The sequence below is a fragment of the Cynoglossus semilaevis genome, chromosome 19 (assembly GCF_000523025.1).
Source record: "Cynoglossus semilaevis isolate Cse_v1.0 chromosome 19, Cse_v1.0, whole genome shotgun sequence".
NCBI lineage: Eukaryota > Metazoa > Chordata > Actinopteri > Pleuronectiformes > Cynoglossidae > Cynoglossus > Cynoglossus semilaevis.
Genome location: NC_024325.1, coordinates 6,045,330 through 6,057,048, shown reverse-complemented (window position 1 = coordinate 6,057,048; position 11,719 = coordinate 6,045,330). Strand labels below are relative to the sequence as shown.

General features: G+C 36.4%; 2 protein-coding genes across 3 annotated transcripts in view; one reads left to right on the top strand and one right to left on the bottom strand.

Moving 5' to 3' along the window:
* Positions 1-3,380: 3,380 nt before the first annotated feature.
* Positions 3,381-8,577, bottom strand: sdf2 (stromal cell-derived factor 2). 2 transcript variants are annotated; one of them, XM_017041730.2, is made up of 4 exons: positions 8,325-8,577; positions 8,123-8,181; positions 6,472-6,668; positions 3,381-5,170 (listed from the first exon to the last, which is right to left on the bottom strand). In XM_017041730.2, the coding sequence occupies exons 2-4, from the start codon at positions 8,139-8,141 to the stop codon at positions 4,871-4,873; spliced, it is 516 nt and encodes a 171-aa protein (XP_016897219.1). In that variant the 5' UTR covers positions 8,142-8,181; positions 8,325-8,577; the 3' UTR covers positions 3,381-4,870. The 2 variants fall into 2 exon arrangements, with proteins under 2 accessions (XP_016897219.1, XP_008330751.1); XM_008332529.3 differs by lacking the exons at positions 8,123-8,181; positions 8,325-8,577 and adding an exon at positions 7,575-8,093.
* The window catches only part of supt6h (SPT6 homolog, histone chaperone and transcription elongation factor), a 13,893-nt gene continuing 10,294 nt past the window's right edge, over positions 8,121-11,719 (top strand). Inside the window, exons 1-8 of the mRNA XM_025065838.1 lie at positions 8,121-8,257; positions 9,425-9,535; positions 9,626-9,793; positions 10,434-10,507; positions 10,602-10,782; positions 10,884-10,965; positions 11,137-11,392; positions 11,483-11,598. Of these exons, the coding sequence (XP_024921606.1) occupies positions 9,436-9,535; positions 9,626-9,793; positions 10,434-10,507; positions 10,602-10,782; positions 10,884-10,965; positions 11,137-11,392; positions 11,483-11,598 (977 nt within the window). The 5' untranslated portion in view covers positions 8,121-8,257; positions 9,425-9,435. The remainder of the gene's footprint in view (positions 8,258-9,424; positions 9,536-9,625; positions 9,794-10,433; positions 10,508-10,601; positions 10,783-10,883; positions 10,966-11,136; positions 11,393-11,482; positions 11,599-11,719) is intronic.

The window sequence follows — 11,719 nt, the reverse complement described above, 5'->3', positions numbered from 1 at the left end:
AAACTGTCTTGTTTTGTCAACAGACCACAAAAATGTGTGGCAGTAGTCACAGAGCTGCAGCCGACATTTCTCTGACTTCTGTTAAATGTGAATTTTACTGCTGCTTAGCTTGCATGGCGTATCATTCCACTGAAGAGCTGACTGTATGAAGGGTAGAAACTAGTGAGACAAATCAGGGCTAAAAAGCAGAGAGCTGTGACACACTGTAGACGCAGCTCTCTGCTAGGAAAATGTTGCATTCTAGTGGTTCACAGGAGAACTGCAGCTGGTTTTGGACAGGTGGAGTGGCATGAGAAACATTTTCAGCCCACCTTCTCACAAGGGCAGTTTTGATTTTGTTATAGTAAACTTGTTTTTGTAACAACTAAGGAATCATGTTGTCACCGTTCTGGATACTGGTATTTTATTTTGCAAAAAGATATATACATATTAATTACAACGTAATATTAATAGAATGGAACAACATAAAATGAAATAATTATCTGGCCCATGGGAAAGTTTTCTTGCACAAAGCCTATACATAGTGCAAAAGAAAAATGGAGGACAACTGCTGTGGAGTTCAAGAGTTGATAAGAGAATGAGACCAGGTGACACTTGTGGTTGGTTTTATGTTTTATGGTTCAGATTTGATAGAACAACAGTTTTATCACAGCATGCTGACATGGAGAAGGTGTTTATAGTCACGCTCCATTTTTATTACAGAGAAACCCAAGGTTGACCATTAAAATCACTGCAGGTAAAAATGAGCATTAATATGTTTTTATTTTTCTGTCGATGCATGGCTGGGCATTAAAATGATGTCACTTTAACTCTACTGTCAGAGCTGGAACTGTCCTGTGACTTTGTTAGTTTTAGTTGTTCTGTTAGTTTTGCCACTTTTTTTATATTAACACATCTAAAGCATTGATGAAACACATTTCACTCTAGTGAAAATAACTTTTTTTCGTGATTGTTTATGGAGATTGAGATGTACTTAGAGAGAATTTAAATTGTGAAACATATTTATTATATTAATTTTGTTATACTTTACTACAATGCCAACATATGGATTCCTAAAATTGCACGGTGCTCCCCTTGAAAATAGCTAGGATATTGATTGTCTTGTTTTCACTTTATTGCCCTAATACAATCATTTGTTCTGTTGTATTTGGCTGGGCCTGATGAAAACATGACAAACTAATGTGTAAACATGTCAGCTTATTAACTGCCTGTGTTAGACAAACAACAAAGAGGGCATGATGCCAGAGGGTTTTTCTTTTAATATAAAAACCAATTTAAGAAAAATACAAAAGCTTTGTATGATCAAGTATAACAGCAAAAATGTATTATACTGTAAATCAGTATGCATGTTGTTGTTCAGACCCTACTCTTTCTCAAAGACAACAAAATCCATTTGACGTTTGCTGATTTTAAGATGTAGCCACATGTGTTCCACTGTCCCACATTTGACTTGATACTATAATAGCCATGTTTCTAGTTTCTACCAGCTATTAATCAAATCAGGGTGCAGGGGAGGACATTTTCATAAATATGCAAATACAAGGTCACATCATCATGGTTATCATCTTCCCCACCACCGCCATGATCATCACTATTCATGGTAGAGTCTGTGGGTCTCACTGTGCACGTTCAAATCTGACTTTGAACACAAAAGGATGTGTTGTAGTCACTTACAGAGTGTCTGCACAGCCTCGCAGTCCTGTTTAAGATCAAGTGTAATGTATTTTTCCACTGTATCTGTCCGTGTCTTTGTTAATTCAATACCATTTAACCACCAGACCTTTCAACTGTTGTCATGCTTCTTATGAAATCAGCATAAATCACTTGATCCTCCACAACCTTCTGATGTTTGTGTCACTGATCAACACCCTGATCCATGCTCACTGGAGAGGTAAAAAAAAAAGTTTTATTGCCACTTTTCGAAGTTTACACTGTTGTACTGTACATCTGTAACAACATAGGAGCTGTTCCTGATTTTCATGTTTTTGAAAGTTGCTTTTCAGATTTGTTTTTACCAGGACATGTTTTTACCTTATAGACTGTATAGAGATGAAACTAAAACAAAAGATACTTTATGTTAAAAAAAAACCTTGGCATGCTGCTTAGAAAAGCTGAAGGAAAACAGCAATAGTTACCAACTGAATGGATATTTAAAAATGCAAATAAGTTTAATCTGTTTAATCTAATCTATATATAAATATATAAAAACTGTATATCCATATATGTTTATGCAATAAAAGTTGTTTTGATAGAAAAAGGTGAGTTTTTGTTTGAGACATGGTTTTTAAACTTTGAGATTACTGCATTTGCTGTTTCAGAAAAGTGAGTCCAATATTTAACGAGCATTTCAATATTTTCACTGAGCCACCTTTAAAAAAGCAATGCTTCAGCTTTATTTATGGTAAACTTAATAGTTTTGTGATGTGTTGAAGGTGTTTATTACTAAATTTATTTTAAAAGTAGAATGAGGTCAGTGAAAATGAATTTTTTCCCCATTTTTTTCATCCTGTTGCCTGATGAGTAACGATTTAGATGAATAAGCAGCCTTCAGTTTTATTTTTTCCATTTTCATTGGATATTAATAGGCTCACCAGCTTTTCTGGCAGATGAGGTTGTACTTTAAATGTCAGTATTGTTGCACTGCTTGTCATTTGTTGTTCTTACCACTGTGTCCTTTCCAATAACAACCTTAAAATAGTAATAAACCACTGTAGTTTACACAGAGCATCATCCACTGCAGCCCCCATTCCCTGAATTGGTACCATGAGGAAGAGTAGCACATATAACAGGAGTGAGAGTGAGGAAGGGCCAGCAGGAGCAGAGTCTGTTATCACAAGTCATATCTGTATCACACACCTCTTATCCTGCCTAATACTGTGTGTGTGATACTAGAGGTTAATTCACACTTTTGTTAATTTGCTTCCTGCGGCTTTGTGTGGAATAGTGCTGGCATCAGCGCTCACTCTGAATAATGATTAATGGGAGGAACAGTTCAGACACAAGTGTGAGTAGCCTCATAGCTAGTGCACCCAAACCCCATTAGCTGCCAGATAATGAACCAAAACATGCCATTAGGCAGATAAACAAGGCACTGTGCTAAATGTAATGGTCCAAGAACAAATTATTAACTTGAGTCCCTTGCAAACTCATTAGCCTGCGTTCATCTGCTGGGCTTTATTGAGATTCCAGTGTGTGAATTAGCTGCATTACAGTGGGCTTTCATTTGGCTTCAATATGATAATTCAAAAATGAACTGCATATTCAACAACTGTGATTGATAATGTCATTATTTTATATCCAGCAGACGAAGCCGCTCAGGAAAAGTCTGTCATCTGTCTTATTTAACCAGTGGAACAAAAAATCCAGACAGAAACTCAGGCTCCAGACATCTTTGTGAGGTATTTTATTGTAATTTTTCTTCCCATATGAAACTAAAACCACATTTGTTCTTACACTTTCATACATAAATGACATGATTGTAAGCAAAACCCCTCGTCCTAGCACCTGGAAAATGACTGAGAATAAACAGGATTATTCTCAATCTGAATAAAAACATACCACCAGAGAAAAAAACAAGTGCTTTGTTCTCTGATGTCAGTTAGTGCAGGGTCATTATTTGCTGCACTGAATCTGAAAATAATTAGTTAACACTAGTTAACTAGGTAACACTGCCCATCACTGTTTGAGAAGAATGCGGCTTGAAAACATCATTAAACACAATAAAAAGGAAAAATTGTTCAAAGTCTTACAGGGCTCCACAAAGTAATAATAATTAAGGCACCGCTGTAACAAACATTACATACAATTTAATGACCAATTCAGGCCAACTGGTGAATCTACTGAATAACAGATTTGAAAAAAATATTTCATTTAAAGAATCCGTACAGTGGTTTTGCATTTTAACGCTTATGATGAAAATGATTAATTAAAATAGTAATAATAATACTGGATGAGTGTAGTGTAACTGAGAGACAGCTCAAAGACATACCTCTTACATCAACTGCTTGTACACGTAAACTGAACCTTTAATACTTCTGTTGTTGTACATTCACAAGGCAGCAAGTGTTCATATGATAAAACAATTGTAGTGTGGCAGTGGCAGTTTGACTTCTGAAGGTACAACAGTATTTTTTTTTTTCTCAACTCAATACGTAGCCTGATGGTGGGAATAACAAGGTAAGTGATATTTAAGAGACGTCAAAAGAACAGAGACAATCAATCTCAATCTGGTGGTGGGATCTGAAGCAGCTGTTCACTATTGTTTCGATCCAGTGGACAAATTAAACAAGTGGTGCTACAATGACTTGCTGATGAGGCACTGTGTCGAAATCAGTTTAACATTTTTACAATGGAAATTCAAATACTGTTGTGAATTCGAGAGGTCGGAATGCAAGGAAACGTAACTATTGCATCTTGAATGATAAAAGATTTTGGCAAAGTCTCTTCAGGAAATAAAATTCAAAAGTAAATCAGAAAAACATCCACTGGTTGCTGCCAGTAAAACGGATAGAACAGTGAGAATATGAATAAAAAGCTAAACAGTCAGGCTGAACTTTAACTGAAAATGAACCACAGTTACTGTCATTTCAAAGAATGAAAGTGCAATATCCAAATTGCAACAGCTGCATTGTCTTATTAAATGAAATATTTGAATCGCTACTATTAAAACATGGACACTAAAGATTGATGTAGACACAAATCAAATGTAGACAATCATGTTTGTTGATGTATCCAAGAAAATGTTGAGAAATATTTCCTAAAATAAGAAAAAGAAGTCCAGTAAAACTATGGCTCATATGACAGTTTGTTTTGCTTCTCGTTCAGCCCTGGTAGAAAAGAATGCAAGTGAGAAAAGAAAGAAAAGAAAAGATTAGAATTCTGTGTGTGGGTGGCTGTAGTGTCGGTTGGCAGCCAGGTTCTCACTGGGCTTCATGAAGATGCCCTCCATAGCCTTCCACAGGCTGTGCTGGCTGGGTCCAGACATGGCGTGAACTTCCCTCTGACCGTGGATTGGCCGTCCGTACTGCTCCCCTGTCACTGACAGCAGTGCTTCTGTGGCCTTGTGGCGGAAACGGACCGCCTCCTCACGTTTCCACACTGTTCCACCACACTGAACTGTCCACTCATCCAGGTGGTCGCCTTCCCCTTCCTCACCAAAGGCACTCACCTCCTGTGGTCACAAAAAAAACAATTTAAAAAAACATGTATACATAGAATACAATGCATAGATTCCTTACACATCATTAAAACCCCTTTTTAATTAAATGTTCCTTTTTTCATAGGTGTGATAAGTCATTGTCTCAAATTTACTTTAATATTTTACATTTTCCTTCATGTTATACATCTAATTTTTTGTGCAATATTTAAAAGGAAATGTTTTTTCTTTTTCTTTATCTGCTATTTTCCTATTTTTTCAAATGCTACCTTGCCCGAGACATTATAGTAAAAAATCTTCCAAAAGAATCAAGACATTGAATAATGCTGGACCATTTTCAAAGTTATATCCGTGGTTCTTCTATGCCTTAGTTCTTAGTAAAGTAGAAAATGTAGAATTTGTACATTTTACTTGTATTTTTGTCCAATTTCATATTTATAGTTCACTAAAATCCTGTTTTACTGAAATATGAAAATACAGAAAATGTAATGTAAAAATGTGTGTCTTATAATTGCAATTGCAATTATAAGACACTTTAATCAGATGCTAAGTTATTACAATTCAATGATTAAGTTAGCACAAAAGTTAATTATTGTGAAGCTTTGATTCCCCCTTTCCACATCAGTGTGAATTGATCATCAGTGGTTAGATATCTGCGCAGAAGAAGTTAAATACATGTGGTAGATCCGTTGAGTTGAACTGTTTTTTAACTTGCTGTGACATGCCTTGTTTGGCTAGTTTGTGTCACTTGGCAGTCATGTTTTCACACAGAGTATCGTCTGTGTCTCAGGCTGATTCCCAGTGAGAGAACATGAGAACTATCACTTTAAGACGACCAACACCTCTGGCGTTTTGTTTCTTTGACAAATTGTGTGAAAACAAGAATCAAAAGAACTTAACCAACTGCATTTGGCTTTTTCACTGAATACAGGACCAATTTGTTGACTAGAATAAGACACTGGGATTACAGTCGGTCATGTGAGGCTTACAACTTACTGTAATATCACAGTGCACATTGTCCAATGCTATTACAATGTGATCTGACTGTTGTTTGTTGGGAAATACCTTGTGTCATCTATGAGGAGAGTAATCATTAAGACTTTTTAAGAGTATTTCATATTTTGTTTTTAACAACCATAATGGTTAAATTGATTATTAATTTGGACTTTAGGCATTTTGGGCATTATGGACCTCCAAGGGCCTTCATAATTTTTTGGAATCTGTAGCTCTCTGAGCAATCCTTCATTTTACTTCACTTGTCATGAAACATCATCTATTTCCATTTATGTTAGGATCACAGTGGTGACAGCACCTACCTGGTTAGAGGACAAGGGTGAGGAGAAATAGTGACTGTGCAGGTTTCGGCCTGTGTTGACATGAGTGAGGCGGATTGTCTGCCCACACTTTACCGGAGTGCCCCGTTGGCAAAAGGTGTCACTCGTCCCACGGACACTCCAGTAACTGTTGCTGTCTTCCACTGCTGTCACCCCTGTTACAGACTGCTGCCCACTACCTGTCACACAAAAATACAGTCAGTATTCACTCTTACTGTTGTGTTGAAAAAAAAATAGGATATACATTAGAAAAGAGGCTTAAAAACATTTTGAGTGGTATTTTAATGGCTTCTGCATATCCTGTCAATTCAACTAAATAATAAAGTGTTTTTAATTTTACTTTTTCACTTATTTTTTATCATTGCTGCTGACTTTAAGCAAGTTAATGTTTTTAAAGCAAAGTTGTAAATGGTCTGATGATTGTGTAAAAATTAAACGTGTACCTCACTCTGACAGCTTTAACAGTGTTGTAAAGCTTCCTAGAACTTCTGTGGTATCTCACTAGAAAATACCCGAGGACAGATTTGCTTTTTCTTTTTTTTCAAATGATGCATTTCTTAGTGACAGGGTGAATGATATAACAACTATAACATACGATTTTTTACGGCCACTTGATTATGGGTTAGTGTTTATGCCCATAGCACTTCTTAAAAACATTTTTTATAACATTACATTTTATAAACGGCCTTACACACAGGTGTATATCTGTGATCCATATGTTGCAGAACATTGATAGACAATTAAGATTTAAAAAAATCTACAGCTAGAAAGAACCATCATTCTACAAAGTATTAAGAAAAAAACATATCAAATGTCACCAACTAAGTGATGTCGCTCCTAAGCATATTGTTTACTTTAACGCCCCAAACACAAGAGCATTGACGACTGGTTTAACTGCAGTACAACGAGTAGTATACGTGTGATGTCCACGTAATCAAAATATCAGCAGTTTTTTAATGTACATTATTGACTTTTGAAAAGTATTAAAAATAACTATGGTTGAGTTAAGAGATCAGGTAAAAGGCTGGTATTCATGAAAAACTTTAAAATAGATCTAAAATCTATGTAAAAGAAAGAAAACTCACCGGAGCCGTACCGTACGTCGTGCGAGTGCAGTCTCACATTGTGCTTAAGATTTAACAGCTTAATGACTGATCCGCAAGTCACCACACTCAGTTCTGTACCGAGTGATAGTCGAAATAAAACGGATAATGAAAAGAAAATGGTTTTTAGATCGTTTGGAAGAAACCCGCATATTAATTTACCCATGCCTACAAATAAAAAAAATCTAGCTGCCAACAGCTCCTGGACAGCTCTCGGAGACGTGGGTTATTTTTCCATACGTCATTGAAGAGGCACCGAATGCTAAGATATTGTTATAGCGCCTCTAGCGGCTAGGGGTGATTTGTGTTTCTTTTGCATTGGATTATTAGTTTTAAATAACGGTAATTCTGGTCTTTTTCAAACAAATATGTAAATATAGCAACGCATTCAGTGTCGGAAAATACAGGTTCAGTACAATGTTACCGCTATATGACGAGTGAACTCCTTTATGCTTAAACCCTTTTATTTAAAATGAAAGTGTCCACTGGGGGCGCAATGTTGCTGCTTAAAAGGTTGGATGTTCTCTTACTGTATCCCGGAATTGTCATCACGCCGCTTGTTTTCGGCCATTTTTCACAAGTACAAGCTCTGCGAAACACAAAACACATCACCACCCATTTTGTCACTGTTTATATTTAAGGAATATATCGCTGCCGCGTGAAGTGTAAGTTACTTTCAACCTGATCACCGGAGTATTAAGACGTTTTACTTAGCTAACGGTCGCAACTTACGAGTAATGCAGTGCGCCCTTGTTGTCGTTACTGCTAATGCTACGCTAATGCAGTGCTGTGTTTGAATAATTCCTCAACTCTCTGACGTACTTGTTTTGATTCGCGTCTTACTTGGTGTGAAGCATCGCGTAGCTCTTGCAAAATGCAGATTAAAGTCAATCGCTCTGCGGATTTAGAGCTATTTGTTTAAAGACTGCTGGTCAACTTACTCGCACAGACCATATTGGAATTAGCTTAGCCGGCGTTGCTAACGGTAAACAACAGCATTTACAATATATTCTAACTGTATTTGTCCACAGCACAAAAGTTAAGTAAAATACACGAATTACATTTTTTAGACGTTACGTGTCTTCCATTGCGGTTTTGCGTTGCGAAATGTTTGTATTATTTTGCTCTCTTTTTGTCTCAAAATACCCAATTTTATTGTAAGTAACTAGGCATAAGTTAAAGCAATCGATACAGTAAAATAAATAATTGAAGAATGAAATGTTGCAAAATTGGACGTGATAGTTACAATTATCAGGTGTGTGCGTCAGATTTGTACTTTACGTGGTCGATTTTCATCATTGTGAACTATAATTAGGTTTGTCTAAATCATGATGCCCAGGTTAATTAAAATATATGCACTGAAAGGGTCCGACTATCTCGGTTTGATATATTGAGTCACTTGAGCTGTAGATACAGTAGAAGAGCTTTCGATTAGTACAAGGAGTGGACAGAAAAGCTTTATCAAAATGACTTTAACAACACAACTCTTCCAATGTATGTAATTTAAGCTAACATTTTGTAAAATTGTCATTTGCATCTGGAAGTATAGAAACTGGAAACACATAATATGTTTTTCCAAAATCACAAATCTTAATTATTTTGCCTCTGTTAAAATGTTTGTGACTGAAAATGTGGAAAATTTTTCAATCAAAATAAACCAAGGATCTGCCGTACAGAAAAGAGAAGAAAAACATTATATGAGGAATGGACCATAAAAAGAGCTGTAATGAGACATGAATGTACATATTGTAGAAAATGAAAATATATACCAATAAAACCACAAATTTGCGTACATAATAGACTCAGCTGATAGTGTCTTGAACCTTTTTCAGAATAATCCGTGATGTCATATTTTATTGAGAGCGAGGCTGAAGAATCAGAAGAGGAGTTGCAAGAGAAAGACTTAAAGCCAAAAAAGACCCAGAGGTTTTTGGAAGATGATGGTAAGATTTAGAGGTTTGCAGTTTTAATTTTGGAGTGTTTGAAGTAGAATTGCATAACGGATAGAGTACCTGTCTCTCCTGTTTCATCAGATGAAGAAGAAGAAGAGGAGAACACAGAGGATCAGGATGAGCAGGGAAACTTGCGTGGACTTATTAATGATTCAGACGAAGAGGAGGAGGAACGTGAAGAACAAAAGGCCGGGAGTCCACCAGGGAGTGACTCAGAAGAGGAGGTGAAGCATCGACGTAAAAAGCGAAGTAAGATCATCAGATGGTTTTGGAAGTTGATTTAATGGTCTTGATTAAGCACACTTTACTTATTCTTAAACACAAAAAATGTCATGTCTAACATATGAAGTTGTAAGGATGCTATTATTTTTATGACTGATTCCCAGCTCTAGATTGCGTGGGTGAGGTGTCCTATCTTACACTGTTATTATTATTCTTTTATAATAATACTTTTTTGCACAAAATTTGAATCAATCTGTAGTGCTAAATCTGTCTGACCAATACCAAATGCTGAAAAATGTAATTTTTCAATGCAAGTTTTAAGCTGAAATAAGATATTGCGTTATAGATTATTTATTTATTTATTTCCTTGTATAGGTTGATCATAGAGTTTTAAGATAGTCTATATTAAGCAAACTGTTGTGAAAACAGATTTATAATTGGGATGTACACCTACTGTATGTAATGTGGCTTGTCATATTCTCCTGATCTAGTTTTTCATGTTAGGTTTGTACTTTCAGCAAGAAAACTACTTAAATTTGAAATAGATGTATGACCTACAATATTTTGTTGTAGAGTTTTGGAGATGTATGACCTACAATATTTTGTTGTTTTGTGTCTCCTCAGCAGAACTGAAACATGTATTTAATTTGTTTTTCCTTCCTCACAGATTATGATGACTACCTTGATGACGATGATCTTGACCTCATTGAGGAAAACTTGGGAGTTAAAGTGAAAAGAAGAGTAAGAATCCTTCCTTTATGTTGATCATGATTCAGTTTCTTTAGATTTCTTCTAAGGAACTAACCTGATGGTGTACTTTGTTCTTTTGTCACAGAAGAAAAAATATGACCGTGTAAAAACACTGGATGATGATGAAGAGGATGACGATGAGAAGGACTTGATTGCAGATGAGATCTTTCATGGTGATGCAGATGGTGAGCTGGAGGGAGGAGAGCCTGTGGATGAGCCTCTCCACCATGGAGATGATGATGAAGAGGGAGAGGATGAGGAGTCAGGTCTGAAGCAAATTTAAATTAAATAGAATCTGAGTTAAACTATGCAAAAGGATGAGAGCTTATGAAATAAATTGAATTTGTCTTTCTATTTTGTTTTACAGATATTGATGATTTTATTGTGGGTGATGATGGACAGCCCATCACTAAAAAGAGGGGAAAGAAGTTCTCAGGATACACAGATGCGTGAGTCCTGTATTTGTTACTATACATATAGTGGTAGTTCACAGGAGACATGTTCATTTTTTTGTGAATTGATTATCCGAAATCGAATATGTTATTACAGGATTGTGGGTTTTTTTGGGAATATTTATAGTACACAATTATTTAATGACCTGCATGTTAATCTTGCCACAGAGCCCTCCAAGAGGCCCAGGAAATTTTTGGTGGAGACTTCGACTTTGCCGACTTTGATGCAGACGCCTATGACCAGGGTGAAGAAGAGGAAGAGGACCAGTATGAGGAGAGCTGGGACCGACCCAAGAAACAGATCAAGAGGAGGCAGGGTAGAAAGAGCATCTTTGAGCTTTATGAGCCCAGTGAGTTGGAAAGCAGTCACATGACTGACCAGGATAATGAGATCCGTACTACAGACATGCCTGAAAGGTTTCAGGTGAGTGCATTTGTCAGACTGGACACTCGTTCACGCAAGAATTTCTCTAAATCATTATCCCTTGAAATTATGTAAATTTTTGTTATGCAGTTACGAGCCATCCCAGTTAAACCTGCTGAAGATGATGAGCTGGAGGAGGAAGCTGAGTGGATATTCAGACATGGCTTCTCTACTCTCACAATATCAATGCAGGTGTGGACTCCATCATATAAATAATAACCTCACAGACTCTAAGAACACCAAAAACTGTTCAAATTGAGGAAAAATTGTCATTGTAGTAGATTACAATTACATCTCCGGCCTCTTCATACGGTCTTAAACAGGAGA

Excerpts from the sequence above, each read along its gene's own strand:
- sdf2 (XM_008332529.3), bottom strand. The coding sequence starts at position 7,758 with ATGGGTAAATTAATATGCGGGTTTCTTCCAAACGATCTAAAAACCATT. Across the intron at positions 6,669-7,574 it reads CGACGTACGGTACGGCTCCG|GTAGTGGGCAGCAGTCTGTA; the intron begins GTGAGTTTTCTT and ends TTTGTGTGACAG. Across the intron at positions 5,171-6,471 it reads CACCCTTGTCCTCTAACCAG|GAGGTGAGTGCCTTTGGTGA; the intron begins GTAGGTGCTGTC and ends TTGTGACCACAG.